The sequence below is a fragment of the Haliotis cracherodii genome, unplaced genomic scaffold, assembly GCF_022045235.1.
Source record: "Haliotis cracherodii isolate W230 unplaced genomic scaffold, xgHalCrac1.p SCAF_6, whole genome shotgun sequence".
NCBI lineage: Eukaryota > Metazoa > Mollusca > Gastropoda > Lepetellida > Haliotidae > Haliotis > Haliotis cracherodii.
Window position 1 is genome coordinate 11,720,594 of NW_027266319.1, and position 18,591 is coordinate 11,739,184.

The 18,591-nt window shown below is 42.8% G+C and overlaps 1 protein-coding gene across 1 annotated transcript; it reads right to left on the minus strand.

The window, feature by feature from the left end:
• Positions 1 to 14,540: 14,540 nt before the first annotated feature.
• Positions 14,541 to 17,917, minus strand: LOC139444781 (lysosomal alpha-glucosidase-like). The gene is given in 2 exon segments (XM_071225733.1): positions 14,541 to 17,537; positions 17,539 to 17,917. Coding segments are annotated over 2 exon segments (2,811 nt in total). The 5' UTR covers positions 17,896 to 17,917; the 3' UTR covers positions 14,541 to 15,083.
• Between the last annotated feature and the right edge of the window lie 674 nt (positions 17,918 to 18,591).

Below are 18,591 nucleotides of genomic sequence, written 5' to 3' on the forward strand. Positions count from 1 at the left end.
AACTTTAGACTATTTACAACGAACATGAAGTATGCAAGAAAATACCAATTGGAACCCAGTGCGTTTCACTTACGTTTTTAAGCAATGAGTGTGTGGCGGGTGCCAGCGCGGAGGGATTACACTTTTAGAGAAGGCGTCATCACTGATTTTCATATTTTCACCCCTAACTTGCCTTTTTCGCTTTATGTGTCTGTTTCGGCAGTTAATCGAGACTATCCTCAGAGGTTATCCTCTGCCGTTGATGTTATATTTTAAAAGGAAAAGAAAGTACCGGTTGCATAAACTAAAATGACAATATGACTTGTTCTGTGATTTTATGCTAAATGTATGAATTTTTACCCGAGATATTTTACAAAAGTGTACAGTTATAAAAGCTAAAAAGAGCAACTTTTTGAAGTCCAAAGAGTAGTTCTAAGAAACACTCTAAAGAGGAAATTTCAACTATATCTGAAGTAAATACTGTGCTATTTATACAGGTGATGTGATGTTTGTTGTTTAACGCCGCACTCAGCAATATTCCAGCTATATGACGGCGGTCTGTAAATAATCAAAACTGGACCAGACAATCCAGTGACTGACATCAAGAGCATCGAACCACGTAGTTGGTGAGTGAGTGATTTCGTGTGGTTTTACGCCGCTTTTATCAATACTCCAGCGGGGGACACCAGAAATGGGCTTCACACATTGTACACATGTCGGGAATCGAGCCCGGGTCTATGGCGTGACGGGCGAACGCTTTAACCATTGGGCCACCCGACAGCCCCTGAATCATTTTAAAAATCAAAGTTTAGAGAGGAGGGTTCCTTGCAGCACACTGACATACACTGCTGCACCATAAATATGGTTATTTTGCGACTGTAAGAAGCCAAAGACAAACTGCAAATGCAAGTGAATATCCTTGCAACACAGGTAAGTGAATTTATTACCTGGTCCACATATATCAATTGTAATACTTCTTGACCGTGGTCATTTTGTAAACATAAATGTTTCATTAAGGAGTGATGACACTTTACTTAGACAAGAAGCATCCTTGTATATTTCCTGCTCCAGTGAAGCCACACCTTCAATGCCACGGACGTCGGTGAAATTGGATTTAACGTCGCGTCAAAGATTATTGCACTTTTATAGCGACATGCATGCATGTGTTTGTGTGTGTGTGTGCGTGGCTGCTTGTACCAGTCCGGACTGATGCCGATTTTTAGTTCGAGTTCACTTAGATACCATGCCGCAGTTTAATACCGAGCGTCAGACAGGGTAACAACAAGTACCATCTTTTAACGTCTTTTGGTATGACGCGGCCGGGGATCGAACTCCGGACCTTCCGCACTGCAGGCGGACGCTCCATCACCAGACCACGGATGCGGTCCCATTTGCAAATGAGTTGTCACACGACCGGGTTCAGAAGCATGTTGAATAGTGAGTATTTCCACCTTGTGCATTAATGCAGGATTTACCCCCTGGCCTCAACAAGACTAAACGTTGAAAAATAAGCGTTGAGAAAGGCAGTCTGAAGAAGGATAAGCAGAAGTTCCGGCAAAGTTTTTTTTAAGGATTTAGAAGACGTGTTTGATTGACATGTTTGATTGATGACACATCAGGCAGATCAGACAAATCTTGCAGGCCCAGGTGAGGTGAGGTGAGGTGAGGTGAGGTGAGGTGAGGTGAAATGGGTTTTAACTTCGCGTCCAAGACTATTGCGCTTATAAAGCGACGTGCATGTACGTGTGTTTGTGTGGCTGCTTGTACAAGTCCGGACTGATGCCGATTTATAGTGCTAGCTCAATGAGATACCATGCCGCAGTTTAACATGAATACCCCACTCAGACACAGTATACTGACTCCGAGCCGACCAGTCCTTGTTTTAGCCCCTTAAAGCCGAGCGCCAGACAGAGTAACAACAAGTACCATCTTTTAACGTCTTTTGGTATGACGCGGCTGGGGATCGAACCCCGGACCTTCCGCTCTCCGGGCGGACGCCCTACCACTAGACCACGGAGGCGGTCTGCAGGCCCAGGTAACATATAATATTGTTTTTGGTCACATATTGCCGCACAAGTCGAGAAACAAGGGACCCGCTGCAAGGGCCATTCTGTTGCAAAAACGCCAAATTGGACCTTTGCAAAGTCTTATCCTGGGATATAGCATCATTCAAATTCTCATCTATCATATGTGTCTAAAGCTTCCTGTAGATGTTATTTCATCTCAGATCATAACGCCACCACATCGAAAGTGATCGCTTCAAGAACACGTCTTGTCACGTAACGTTCACCTCGATTCCCACTGACACGTGTCCTGGGATCGGATAGGGGGCACGGGTGGCCCAGTCGTCTAAGGCCCCGCGATTCGCTGTGCAGAGTTGCGTCCTTGGGCACGCCAGAAACCTATGGTTGTGGGTTCGAATACCGATTCGCCCCGATAATGTTTCTAGGTTTGTCAGCACCATACCCGTGCTCGTGGGTTTCACCGAAGTGGTAAACGTCTGAGACCTGCATCACTTCGGTCTTTCCTCCCAGGCCGTGTTATATATAACTGGAATACTGTTAATAGCGGCGTTAAACCAAACTCACTCACTCACTGAGATCGGACAGGTGAAGAAGGAAACGTGACTCAGTTGAGTTGACCGTTCTCCATTGACGTGCTGTGTATCGCACAGGAGGCGTCGACGTTGATGTTCTTACGTCAGGGTCGGCCAAACGCGCGGTATGGAATCGCTGAACGACAGATATCACGGCGGGTGACACCAGAAATAGTCTTCACACATTGTACCCATGTCGGGAGTCGAACCCGGGTCTTCGGCGTGACGAGCAAACGCTTTAACCACAAGGCTATGCTAATCTACCGCCCATTTCTAAATTGAACTCATTACATGAAAAATGCGGCATTTGCATGACATACAGGTTAAATGAACACCAATGGGCCCACGTATATGTAATGTTTACTATTTCTTACTCGAGACTTAAAATATTGACTTTATTGTATACTGTAATTATATCTATCAATCCTGCGTGATTTAAAGGTCAGGTTACCAGTAAAATTGAGCAAAATATACACTAAAATTCAACATCATCTTTACAGCAGAAATCAGAATGATATTGCTCATAATAACACATATTATATTTTCTAAATAAAAGCAGTCATCATTCAAAACTGAAAGACGTGTTGAAGCAAGAAAGCTAAATTCGTTCTCATGAAGTAGCTACGGGGACAGAAAAAAGTATACCCGTAAAAAACGTGTTGAACAAATTACATCATTTACATTTTACGCGATTGAAAAAATTATACATTGAACGAGGGATGCATTACATTTTCATGTATAATTTACAAAATGTCTTCTCATTTGAGAGTAATTCAGAACATTTAAAGCAATTTCAAATGCTATTACTGTTATTCTAAGTATCAATAACTTTCAAGAGGTAATTATCCTATATAGAGGCCCACAGTTGTGAACCACTCAAGATTGGAAGATCTTCGCTGGATCCTGATACATGACATCTACATTCCATATGCAATACGCAGCTCTAGACAAGGCAAATTATGTGTACATTTGAAAACAATTGCTAATTCTACATGTAGCCAGCATAGGCGATGTTACCAATGAGGATAGATCCAGATGTCAAGGTCAAAGTATACATCAAATTGAAATAAAACTAAGAGCATTCCCCTTGCATTCTTTTGCCTGAAGCCCTACGAAATATCCGTAACCTTTCGACAAATAAACACTAATGAGTGAGTGAGTGAGTGAGTTTGGTTTGGTTTAACGCCGTTTTTAACAGTATTCCAGTTATATCACGGCGTGTCAGCTTAATGTGGGAGGAAAGCCCGAATTGATGCAAGTCTAAGACGTTTACCACTTCGGTGAAACCCACGAGCACGGGTATTGTGCTGACAATCCTAGAAACATAATCGGGTCGAACCGGGATTCGAACCCACATTCATAGATTTCTGGCGTGCCCAAAGGACGCAACTCTGCACAGCGAATCGTGGCGCCTTAGACGACTGGGCCACTCGTGCCCCCTAAACACTAATGACCGAATAAAGACAATATCATGTTTCTTCTTACAACAATCTATTAACTTAGATCACTTAACTAACAGCATCACTGTGGATCATATCAAGAACATGAAGCGAAAATAACCAAAACAATAGATATCACAATTGCAAACAACTGTAAGAAATGAATACACAATGCCATTGCATCCCAAATGTAGCATCTGTTACAACTGTAAGAAAATAAACCTGAGTCCAAGATAAACAGGCTGATCTGTTGCTGGATCAATGCTTGTGCAAAAGTCGGTTTCAAAGCTCATGCCTGAGACACTTTTGCCGGTGGAGCTATCTCTATGAGGGTAGATGTGAACAAATCATGAGCATGGATCATATTGCTGGAATATTGTTTTGTTTGTTGTTTAACGCCGCACTCAGCAATATTCCAGCTATATGACGGCGGTCTGTAAATAATCGAGTCTGGACCAGACAATCCAGTGATTAATATCATGAGCATCGATCCACGCAATTGGGATCGATGACATGCATCAACCAAGTCAGAGAGTCTGACCATCCGGTCCCGTTAGTCGCCTCTTACGACAAGCATAGTCGCCTTTTACAGCAAGCATGGGTAGCTGAAGACCTATTCTACCCCGGATCTTCATGGGTCGATAATTCAGCTGCGGGAGTGACAGCAGGGAAAGGTTATATACTCTCAAAAGGAATAGGGGATATACGAGAATAACTGATGAGTACAGAAATACAAAGATATGTGGAGTGGGGGCAATGGATGAAAAAGCAAAAGTAAGGACTAGATGCAACAAAGCATTCAGCAGAACATGTTGGCGGTGCAAACAACCAAGACAGACGACCTGGTGTGTCGTAAAAAAATGAATGTTTGAGGTGACTTCATCAGTAATGGGTCTGCGGACACGATTGGTCAAACATTCTTTTATACAGGGTGGCATGATCCGAATCAATCTCCAAATTCCACATGACAATCTGAGGGAGTCATGCATGGCCAATTAGGCTAACTTAGCTTGTGACCTTTGACGTAGGTGAACACGTCTCCGGGTCAATGAGTCAGGCGCGCTCTACCCCATTTCGCGGATCGATTCTCATGATATCAATCACTGGATTGTCTGGTTCAGTCTCGATTATTTACAGACCGCCGTCATATAGCTGAGTGCGGCGTTAAACAACAAACCAACCAAACCAGGACTCACGGTTGGTCATTGCATTCTTGTAATTCTTTGCTGCTGGAGGTAGCCGGTTGCAATACGTGCATGGTGGGGAAGAGCGTTAGCATCTTGAAAGACTATACGTGGACCAGCATGGTGCGCAAACGGCACCAGGATTGGCGCTACCATGTGAGTCGGTTGTACTGTTCAGTAACCCTGTGGTGTTCTGTCAGTTACAGTGATCTCGACCCATATCTTGACAGACCCACCGCCAAATATGTTGCGTTATCTGACTTTGACGTTCGCATGACGTTCTTAGAAAGCCTTTAGACAAACCCAAGCCTATCAAGAAAGTCAAGGGCGAACCTGGACTCATCTGAAAACATTATACGATGGTTGAAACCATCGGCGATTCGCCAAGCATCTACGCTCTGAACACCATTGGCGTCTGGCTAGAATGTGTGGATTTGTTGACGGTGGTACCACACCTGGTCGCCGATCATGAGATTAGGTGCAATCAGACGATTTCTAATTCTCCTATCAGTGACTTGAACCCGGATGGCCCAGCGCAAGTGAACAGCGATTTGATTGGCTGTTTGGGCTCGATTTTTATTATAGCCTGGTTTCTGATCCTGGGCCCACTTGCACAAAGCAATCTTTGCACTACGACTATTGTAAGCCTATGTTAAAGTATGGGAGTTACGATCATCTTAGCGCTAGTGGGCCTTGGACTTATGTTGTGACTTTGGGCACCCTGGGTTTGGGCCAATGTGTAACGTTTTGTGTCTGCAGAAACCTGCAAAGTCTGCAAATCACAGACTGAGAGTCATTGAACACATTGGCTACACGTGTTATACCGGTTGAAGCAGGCCAATAATGTGGATAATGAAAATTAACAATACTCACGGCTCAGAAAGATTTGACGTCATTTCATTGAAATATCAATATCAAGAATGACCTCTGCCCACGCACACAGAGTAATTGCCAGGTTTACATGCAATGTTTCATGTATGTTTGGGTTTTAGGTTTGTTTCCGAAAACGTTCGATCTCCGGCAGTTGTTTTTCAGAGCTGATCTTTCTTCTGACGAGAGATCATAACATTTCTATTTCATTATGCCCTATCTTTTGGAGAGTTTATATATAGTTGACCCCATCACTTATCCAGACCCTCAATTTAGCCGTACTTGAGAAAAAACATGATATTGGTTGGTTTGTTGTTTAGCGCTTCCCTCAGCATTATTCTAGCTATATGACGGCGGTCTGTAAATAATCGAGTCTGGACCAGACAATCCAGTGATTGATATCATGAGCATCGATCCACACAATTGGGATCGATGACATGCATCATCCAAGTCAGCGAGTCTGACCACCCGATCCCGTTAGTTGCCTTTTACGACAAGCATAGTCGCCTTTTACGGCAAGTATGGGTTGTGGAAGACCTATTTTACCCCGGAATCTTCACGGACAAAAAACATGATAACCACACTCTAAAGAACGCCTTTAGATGAATTCGATTGTAACTATATTCTTATTTATGTCCCCAAATCATATTTAAAAAACAATTACTCAAAGTTGAAAGGCGCTCAAACATATTTTGAGAAATGTGTGATTCGTTCAATACCTTAGTGGAATCCATTGAACAGGGTCACACGGTTGCTAACTTTCTGTGTGGAGGTTGAAATTCAGATCTGCCGTTCAGCGATTCCATAATGAGTGGGCGCCGTTGATGCGTAGACGGCGTTGTACTGTCGCCGCAGATCTGCCTTTCTTGCTAAGTGAGGTGACGCGAGGTAAAATAGGGTTTAATGTCGCGTTCAAGACGTGGCATGCACGTGTATGTGTGTTTGGCTGCGTGAACTAGTCCCGACTAACTATTCCGGCCCTTTAATGCCGAGCGCCAGACAGGGTGGAACCCGTCACAAACACATTCAAAGGCAAGTAAATCGTTCACCTAAAAAAAAAAACAGGAACATATGGTGCAAGTCAAAATTGCTAAGAGTGGCGAAAAAACTCTACTCACTCACTCACAAGTCAAAATAGGGAATTGCATCGGACATGATTTTGTCACTGATGCGTCCAAAATTGTCTCTGGAATAACCAAGCACTGTCACCGTATGTCACAATCCAATGCCGCTCTGTTCCTCGGCTTCATTTCCGGCACCGCTCGGCAAACTCCGGTGGTCGCTATCTTGCGGAGTCAGATCGTTTTGTGTTAGAGAATGAAGGGCCCAACTATTTCTTTCTCTTGTAATCTAATGACACTCTCAAACCATGTAAGGCTGGGTGTATGGTATCTCTTATATGTTCGTTACCATATTCTTGTATTAAAATGTTTGTGTATGTATGATTTTCAAACACGAGGGAGATTTATATCTACATTCAGATATTTCTCATGTATTGTTTGTTTGTTTGTTGTTTAACGCCGCACTCAGCAATATTTAAGCTATATGACGGTGGTCTGTAAAAAAATCGAGTCTGGACCAGACAATCCAGTGATTGACATCATGCGCATCGATCCACGCAATTGGGACCGATGACATGTATAAACCAAGTCAGTGAGCCTGACCACCCTATCCCGTTAGTCGCCTCCTACGACAAGCATAGTCGCCTTTTACGGCAAGCATGGGTTGCTGAAGACCTATTCTACCCCGGATCTTCACGGGTTATATTATAATGTAGACTGTTCCCTGTAATGAATGTGAGGATAGAAGATGATGCTCGAGGGATGAAACAAAGGGGAGGGGGCCACAAAAGAACTGAAAAATGTAACATCTTGATGAAAAAACAAAACATCCCCCAATTTACAGTTCTCTGTTTTTTCCACAAATCATTTAATAGTTTTAATAAACTGTATTCCCATTTGTACATTATTTAACCCTATTCTAACTCTGCTTAAGTATGGTGTATTCCTGAGTGGAAAAGGAAATACTAGTTCTGATGTGTATGATGTCTAACTTGTTTGTATAGAACAATATATATATGCATAGAGAAGTGACCAGAGACAAAATACAGTGCATTGTAATCAGTTATTAAAAGGAATACATTATTCATTTACTTTTGTAGTTGCAGCTTCATATGTTTCTAATGTAATCAATATAGGGCAATTTCAATTTCTTTATTTTTATTTCTTTATATTATATTTGGACCCGGTCGATGGAATCCGAAAAACGAAAAATAAAGAAGATTGTTTTCATGTAATTCCCAGCGTAAAGGGAACATCAAAGACTAGCCAATGTGTGATGCGCTGGCAGGACGCTGGGTGCTTATCGTGTTGCAGTGATACATGTAATACGAGACTGATATAAACTTCAGTTTTCTTTGCTTTTCACCCTTCATTGACGTGTGTTCATAGACGTATGTCCATCTGATTTTAATAGAGACAATAACATAATATAAAATCTCATACAATGCTTATATAACCACTTACAATAACACAACACACGTTCACATGCAATAACACAATGTAAAACATCATACAAAAACAATTTATTGAAAAGCATCATACAATAACACAATAAAAAAACCATCATACAATAACACAAAATAAAACATCATACAATAACAATGTAAAACATCATACAATTACAATATATTGAAAAATCATCATACAATACCACAATGTTAAACACCATACACTAACACAATATAAAACATCATACAATAACACGACGTAAAGCCACATTCAATTATATGAGGTACAGTAAACTACGGTTATAACGAACTCAAAGGGACCACCCATTTTAGTTCGTAATAACCGTAGTTCGTTATAAGCATATATACAACATATAGGCAGCACATGGCCTGGGCTAACAAGTAAGTTCGTTATATCGGTCAGTTCGTTATAAGCGTGTTTGTTATAACCGCAGTTCGCTGTATTTTTTATGTGTGATGCAGCTTACATGGAGACCGTCATATCACAGGGGGTGTAATCACCAGACCCTCATTGCTCTCCCCGACCCACCCCACCCCACGGGCGGCTGATATGGCTTGTCAATGGGCGATCGAGCAGCTCAGGTGGTAAGAAATTGGACTTCGTCTGTTCGGCTAGCTTTCCCGTAATAATGTCTTCCAAACAAGGTGAAATGAATTGCATTGACATGCAAATAGATGCATTTTACAATGTGATGTTGTGGTATATGATAAAATGATTATTATACGGCAGTTTTCACGCCATACCCCACATCATCCCTCGACCCCCATCTCAGAACGAGGGGCTTAGGCCATGTATTAACCTCCAAATATACCGTATTCGATGTAATAAACGCCCCGCTCTAATAAGCGCCCACGACGATATTTGCTAATATATTGGCTAGTGAACAATCTCAATTAGCACCCCTTCCGATTGATCAATGTACACAAGACTTATTTATTCGTGTATAATACGCACTCGTGTGTTATATGCACCCTTAATTATGAGCAATGAAATTCTGGAAAAATATATCCATCGTATATAAACATTTCAGGTTGTCAGCATAAACCACGAAATTTACGATCTTGCAACTCTTGTTTTTTTTTCACCAAAATAATATTTTAATAAGAGCCCCCTATTTCTAATTTTGAGAGCGCCCTGGGCGCTTATTACGTCGAATACGGTAACCTCATACACTAACACAATATAAGCATGTACAATAACACAAAATACAACCACATCCAAACATGCCTTCATATTGGCTTCGTCATAATCTTGTTACATGTGTACGTTAATCCGATCTGACTGCTATGCATCAACAGTAGTAGTGATTATGAAGGGGCAAGAGGTTAAGGGCTACTTCTTGCCCCTAACCATCGTTAATAATAAAGAGGAAGTTATTTTCCACAAAACGTCTCATGTCTTCATTCGTGCATATATTATGATTTTAGACTATATACATTATAAACAATTATGCACTATTCAAATAAAAGCAACAAAGCCCCTTTCTGTAATCATAAGAAATCTCTCCTGTACATTGTTATATCCCCGGGTTTTTTCAAACGGGGGGATACAGGGCTCAGCATGTCCGTCCGTCCGTCTGTCCTCCAACCGTTTTCCGTTTCCGGAGCACAACTCCAAAACCGTTGAATATTTCTTGTTGAAACTTGCTGTACAGGCACTCGTGAAGAGCAACCTCCCCGAGGTGAGTGCTGGGTAACGCTAATAGCTCTTCCCCCGTGTGGTAGAATTTGTCAACAGCACCCCATTGCTGGTCGTAAAAGGCGACCGAATTGGGCAACCTGTTTGCCGTGGGTTGCGCCCCTGTGTCGGTGGAGGACGGGATTCTGGTGGTTGAGGGCACTGGTGCCAGGAACAGTGTTCCTTTGCCCAACACACCACTTCGACCCTTACTTCACCTAGACGGGTGGTGGAATGGGCCCGATTCTATCAATCGGCTGGTCACGCCATGCCCTGAGCATGGAATACTTCCACATTTCGACATATATTAAACTATGTTTGATCAGAATATTTTATAACCATGATTATGTGAATTTCAATTTTGCCTAGAGTCCAATGCCAGAAGGCGGTGGCTCATGGGCCAATCTGGCATTATAAACCTCTGAATTCTGTGTTTCTCCAGAAAGGTGTCATGGGTGAACCAGCCTGGCATTTCTTCTTTCAGATTCCATAGCTATTCAAGTTTCTATTTGCTGGAGTATAACATCCCTGTAGCCCTGGTGGTGCAGGCGGGCTTCCACTGCACCATCGTCCTTGTTGACACTCCATGGCGGGTAGGGAGCAGAGATGTCGAAACCTTTACTTTTACCATGGATTTTCCCCTTCTATCTGGTTCATCAAAGAATAAGCGTAGACATGTTGAGTCTTTATCATCCGATGAAGGCTCGTCTGAAATTGTTGACTCGTGGCCACGGTTCGTTGTGATTTGATCTTCTGATGACACTCCTTTGAAACTAAACCCATTTGCTATCTCCTTGGGCATTAAAGGTGTCTGTGGAGAGGTAAAAATCGTAACACGTCTCCGAAGCGGTTCACTGTTAGTGGAATGTGCACGGAAACAACAATCTGACAATCTCTTGAAATTAAAATAGTTTGTGAATACACCAGTTGTTGTCTCAGTGCACAAGACACTGAACTCCTGTAGAGGCATTGTCAGAGACAGAGCTCGCTGCCTTCATGACATGAGTGAGGAGGAAATTGCAGCTCAGCTGCAATCTCAAGGTGTTACTGCTGTGAAGCGATTCACCAAAAAGAAAGATGATGGTACTATTATAAAACTGAATACATACCTATTTACATTTGCTCTTTCTTCTATTCCAAAGAGTTTAAAAGCTGGATACTTCAACATCGGAGTGGAGGTATATGTACCAAATCCACTCCGATGCTTCAAATGTCAACAGTTTTGTCATGGGGCCAAGTTTTGCCGTAACAACACGGCGTGTTCCCGTTGTGGTGGAGCTCACGAGGGCTCTGAGTGCACCAATACCATCAAGTGTGCTAACTGCAACGGAGAACACTTGGCCTCATCCAAGTCCTGTCCTAGATATGAACGTGAAACTAAAATTCAGAAAATAAAACACACAAACAACATATCTTACTTTGAAGCAAAAAAGTTGGTGCCTGCTCCAAATATTTCAACTGTTACGTACTCAGCTGCAGTTTCCTCCCCAGCACTTGTTGCCAGACCTACCATGTCATCGACATCGTGTCAATCTTCGATATCTTGGGTAGATGAACAGCTCATCCTGGATGACCATACCCAGTTTGCTCCATCTCTGCCTAATATCTCCACGTCAGCCTCACAGACAGACATTATTTCACCAGAGCCTTCAGTAGATCAGTCATCTGAACCGGAAATTGTAAGTGAATCAGTACAGGGCGAAGCCCACATGTCTGAAAAAAAAAAGAAGCAATTGAAAAAAAGGCCAGGGCCCTCCAGCATTTGGAGGTGCCTTCTATTCTACCTGTGGAGATTCATAATCAGTTTGAACCTTTGCAGATGGAGGTCAGTCCTTCACTCCCAGTCCAGGGGAGTGGACCCCTGTCCGGCTCACGATCTCCCATTGAGCCACCATGAACAGGTCAAATACTATTATTCAGTGGAATTGTAGAGGACTAAAGAATAATTTTAATGACTTACAGTTATTGATACAGGATTTTCAACCGTCAGCATTTTGTTTACAGGAGACCTATTTTAAGGATACAGATCAACTTGACATCAGACAATATACTTCATATCATTTATTTTCTCCTCCAGGGCCAAAAGCCACTGGAGGGTTTTCAATCTTAGTGAAGCAGGGAGTGATCCACAGCCCTGTTCCACTGATTACTCCACTACAAGCTGTTGCTGTCCGTGTGACCTTGCACATTGTGTTTACTTTGTGCTCTGTCTATGTTCCTCCGAATTCATCTCTTCAGCTTGTTGATCTCCAGGCCCTCTATGACCAGCTTGCATCATTATGGGTGATTTGAATGGACACAACCCTTTATGGGGGAGTGCACATTCTAACAATAAAGGTAATGTCCTGGAAGATTTTATTTCCAACAACAATTTATGTCTTTTTAATGATAATTCCAACACTTATTTACATCCTGGTACAGGTACATACTCTTCCCTGGATTTGTCAATTGTGGATTCTTATCTATTGAATGAGTTTGAATGGTCAGTCCATGACGACCTGTGTGGAAGTGACCATTTTCCTACAATTCTCAAACCTGTTCTTCCATCTGATGTTCCTCCGTCGTCAAGATGGAAATTCACCAAAGCCAACTGGACTTTGTTTGAAATACTTTCGTCCAACAAGTTAAAACCTGACCTGTTTACCGATGTCCCTGATCCTGTACAACTGTTCTCTGATGAACTAAACAAAATAGCTGATACATGTATCCCTAAGTCCTCTACAATTCCACACATACGTAAACCATGGTTTAATTCTACCTGCAAACAAGCTCGGAAGGCTCGGAAAAAGGCAGAGAATTATTTCCGTCGCCATCCTATGGTACATAATTTGAATCAATTCAAAATTTTAAATGCTAAAGCTCGGCGAACGTTTAAACAAAATAAAGGCCAGTCTTGGCAGAGTTACGTTTCAAAAATAAACTCACGAACGCCAATGTCAAAAGTATTGAAAATGATCCAACGAATCAAAGGTAAAGGTTCTAAATCTAACATTCGCCATCTTAAAAATGGGAATGAATTATTGACAAATACTTCCGATATTGCAAATAAACTTGGTGAAACTTGGCTAAACATTTTTCATCATCTAACTATGTACCTCAATTTCAAAAATATAAAAAAACAGCAAGAGAAGAAAACTATTAATTTTAAATCAGATAATGGGGAAGATTATAATGAAATATTTTCTCTTCATGAGCTTCATACTGCCCTTGGGCAAACTCATGATACTGCCACAGGAGCTGATAACATACATTATCAACTCTTAAAACACTTACCAGAATCATGCTTAGAAACCCTTCTATTATTATTTGATGAAATATGGACATCGGAGAGGACACCGCTGGTCATCCTTGACGGAAACTTGACAGCTCAGCGTTACATGGATAACATTCTTCGTCCAGTTGTCCTACCATTTCTCCAACAGCAGCCACGTGGTGTCATTTATCAGCATGACAACGCTAGAGCCCATACAGCAAGAATTGTCACTAACTTCCTCGCAGCCACCAACGTCAACGGCCTGCCGTGGCCTGCACGCTCACCCGACATGTCCCCCATAGAACACCTCTTGGACTTGATGGATCGTCGTGTTCGACAACGACCACAATCTCCAGCCAACCGGCAAGAACTGATTTTGGCCCTCCAAGACGAACGGCGTCAAATCCCACGTGACCTCATCAGACGACTGACTTTTTCTGTGCGTCGAAGAGTTTTTGCGTGTATTGAGGCATTTGGTGGTCACACACGCTACTAATGACTTGTTATTGAACGTGAGCGATTGTTTATGTACTCTGCCTATTGTCCATGATTCTGAAAGCTCGAGTTTTGTACCACACCCAACTTTGGGGGGCTCTGACGTCATTCTCGGTCGCGGTATGATTGTCATTTTCAGTGTTGATTATGTTGATATATTGATCTTCTAAATACACTTTACTTCATGCATGTATGTTTTGTTGTTTTTGAGCAAGAGTGATTTCAAACTCGGGTAAAGTTTCTTTTGGACGTCAGTTTATATTAGGGTATGCTTAACGTTTTTCTTTGTGTATAGTTGTCACGTGTCATCTCAGCTGACCAATGAGACTTGATACATACTTACGTGATCAGTTTGAAAAACGAACACGGGTCATAATATCCCGAACTCTCTGTTGGCTGTTGTAGTTTTCTTAAACGTTCAATGTGCAGTGGCACTACAACACCTCTGTTAGTCGTCCAAGACGCCGATTTGAGGAAAAATAGATCAATGAGACATTTTTTATTTATAGACACGTACCCACACATATACAAATGTATCCCTGACAATGCCGAATTGATAAGATTAAGCAGGTTTTGAGATATTTTCAAGTAATTATAAGCTTAAGCTTCTTTTTCAGTATCTTATTACTGGTTTTAAAATGTCTAGGAGGTGGCAAGCATGGTGCTTAAAGTTGCATTACACAGACCATCAAGAGACCATCTTTTCAAACTTAAGACTGGTTTGCTATAAAGTAGTCCACATCTGGTATGCCGATTCTACGGGATATTCGCAAATCTGTTTGTTATTTCAGAAAATAAGCTTAAAATATTTTTTTATGGGTTATAACTGGCTATGTTATAACCTATAACTGCTACACAACAGTTATATTTCCGATGTCCTTAGTTTTCACTGTGAGAAATCTAGTACACTTAAATCATATCAGGCATAACCAGTAACTGGATTAATCAAATCACAGGCATAAACTAATGCTGTTTTTCTTTAAGAGTCAAACACAGGCTACTGGTCCATAAAGAATTCCAACGTTTCTTCATTTTTGCTCATGAATCACACTTCCTTTGTCACCAGTTCACCCTCAGCGGTTGAAGAAGGCTTACAGACAAGCCTTGTAATTTCAGAACTTGGTTTCTATTATCATACTGAGAAGTCACAGCAACATTGTTGACCAGAACTTGGTTTGGCATTTTGGTGACACCAAATATTGTGATTCCATCCAGTTTCATTTCCGAAAGCATGTCATAGTTATCAACCAAAACCGTGCTCTCAAGAATCTTTCCTGCCACAGAGAAAGTCACCAGACTGTATTTCTCCTTCTCCACAGAATCTAAAGACTTGCCATCGTCCCAGTACACTTCCCCTTTGGCAGAACCGTCACTTGCTAGTGCAACGATCAGCGAGAAGCTCTGAATCCGGAGAGCTGCAGTCGTTGTGGAAGCTGGTTTGATGGGTAGTACTGACCCTCCTCGAACGTGCAGGTTGATCTTTGACAAGGGGGCATCAAGTAGAACACTCTCACCGGCGGTAGACAGACGAGAACCGTTGTAGAAGTCGTACCATACGTCAGAAGGAAAGTAAGCTGGCACAGACGTAGCCCCTTCTTCCAGGACGGGGGATATGAGGAGGGATGTGCCCCACAAGAACTGTTTGTCGACTTCTGAAGCTTCTCCTGGGTACTGGAAAAATAACGGTCTGACAACTGGCGTTCCCTGAATGTGGTTCCTGAAGAACAGACTGTAAAGATAGGGTAGAAGGAGGTACCTCGTCTGAAGAACTGACCTCATGTAACCCTGGGTCACTGAATCAAATGCTCCTGGATCTTGGTCCTTCTGTCCTAATGCATCGTGGTTCCTCATGAAAGGGTAAAATGCTCCAACCTGCATCCATCGGGTACAGAGTTCTGGTGTTGTATCTCCACCGAATCCACAAATATCAGCTCCAACAAACGGAATCCCAAACATCTGGAAGTTGATAATACCAGGAATGGAATAATACAAGTCTGGCCACCCTGATCTGTTATCGCCAAGCCAGTGTCCTCCATATCGTCCAGAGCTTGGAAAGGTGGAGCGAGATATCACAATGCTTCTCTCGGACTTGAGCTGATTTAGGACACCCATTGATGCTCTCACTTCACTGAATCCATACATGCTGTGGACATTGTAATGGGATGAGATATGATGTTGTGCCGAGGGACAGAGGGTCCTTGAAAATAGTGAAGATCCGTCTATAACCGGGGGGATAAAAGGAGGATTGTCCAGGGAGTTGTTTGTACATCCTGATATTGATCCGTCTACAAAGTTGGAAGGTTCATTCATGTCTGTCCAAAGCCCATCAAACGACACTACATCGTGATACCTCTTCGCCTGTCTATACCACCAGTCTGAGGCATTTGGGTTTAAGAAGTCGGGGAACACAGTTTGTCCTGGCCATACTTTACCTTGCAAATTGCTACCATTGTGTGCTTTAACGAAGATGTCATCCTCCACGCCTTCATCATAGGGAGGGTAACTGCCAAGTGTCTGAACACTGCTAATACCGGGGTCCACTATGATGACGTACTTTTGGTCATTCCGATGCAAATCATCCACAATGTCCGGCAATCCTGTATATGTTGTATTGTCATACGTCCAATCTAGATGAGATGACATGTAGTCTATATCGTTCCATTGCACATCGTAGGGAATATTTGCAGCACGGTTCCTGTCAATGACCTTTTTCAGTTCAGTTGAAGACGTGTAGCCATATTTGCACAAATGGAACCCGAAGGACCAAAATGGTGGGAAGAAGGGTTTCCCGATAAGATTGACGTACTGTCGGACAACTGCGTCTGGCGTCGGTCCGAGGAAGACATAGAAGTCCAGTATGCCCCCTATACTCCTATAGGTGAGTGCAGATGATCTGTAGGAGGGCTGAAGATCCACCTCCATGGCGTTGCTGTTTAATAGGAATACACCATGAGCATTATTCTTTCCATCCAGGTTCATGAAAAACGGATGAGAACCATAGAGATTCTCGTCCAGTGTTGGTGCCTGATCCCTAGCCCAAAAGACGATCTTTGTCCACTCTGTGTCCAGTTTCAGGCTTGACCGATGCTCACCTAACCCATAGACATTGCTTGTAGCCAACTTGGTTCCGATCTGGATAAACTGATCAGAGAATATCAGCTGAGACACTCCCGAAGAGTCGAACATGATCTCCCCTGTCGAAATCCTTCTGATTGTGATAGCAAACTGTTCCACCGATAAACTGACCTTATAGTCTGGGTTGCTAGCCATCTCTGTCCCTTTATGGAGATCGATAGGAACCTCATATCTTTTACTGTTGGGGTCAAATATTCTGAAGCGGAGTCGTTCATTAGTCTCATACGTGACCTCCAGCTTGAGCTCAATAACATCGCCCGGGTAGGGGGACTGTGTTGACCTTTGAAGCACAGCTTCCATTCCGTGTGTGGTATTCTGCAATGATGTGACTCTGTAGGAGTTGTTGTAGACCCGGGGATAGAAGCATGTTGGTACCCCCCTGACCTACATTGGTGTCCCAGCAGCACCCTCGAGCCTCACATGCCTGCTGGGCCGCGCCTTTTGTCTCCGGCCAACAGTCGAAGCGATCCGAGTCGAATGTCACGTCACACTGAGGGGCACTCACAAGCACGTTAGGAACTGTAGTGTTCTGACTCGACGATTTCGATCCACAGCGGAAATAGTTCAAGAGGTTGTGAAACTGTGTCGGGTTTATGATGGGAAGGGTTCCAAGAGCAAACAGGGAAAATGTCAGCGTGAGGAGGAGGACGTCAAAGGTGAGTCCCCGTGACGTCAATCTCAGTCGTCTCCGAGATTTGGGGAGAAAAACGAGAATCTCTTCCTCTTTCCCTCCCATGTCAGTATATCTGTGTAAACTGAAGTGTGCACTAGCAAAGTGATATCAGCGAGACAATTGTCCAGTGACAATTATCTATTATCATCTGACTAAACTTTGTCATGTGACCACTGATATGAAGGGCGCTCATCTTCTAGCCTTGAACGTCAGAGGAACAGGTAATTACTTATGTATCTCATATGCAGAAGCTATCGACCATTTGACATTCGTTGGTGGTATGTATGTGTGGTAGGTGTGGGGGTGTGGTCGGGGGTGAGGGTGGGGGTGTGTTTGGTCTGGATATTTATCGAAAAATATAAATTGGGACAGAAAATCAAATTATCAGTCCCTTATCTGCTGGAATACTTTGGTCTCAGTTTCAAATTCCAGACTCACTCCTGCTATAATCCTTTTTTGTCAGCTCGACGTGGATGACTAAACTGTGATATCCCTCGAGGCTGAAAGTGAGTGAGTGAGTATGGATTTACACCGCTTTTAGCAATATTCCAGCAATATCACGGCGGGTGACACCAGAAATGGGCTTCACACATTGTACTTATGTGGGGATTTGAATTCGGGCCTTTGGCGTGACGAGCGAAAGATTTAACCACTAGGCCACCCCATCGCCCCAGAGGCTGAAAGCTTCTGAAAGCTGATATTGTCACCATAACGGTCAGTGGTAGTGTGGGCGTGTACTCGATTGTTTGTATAACTTAC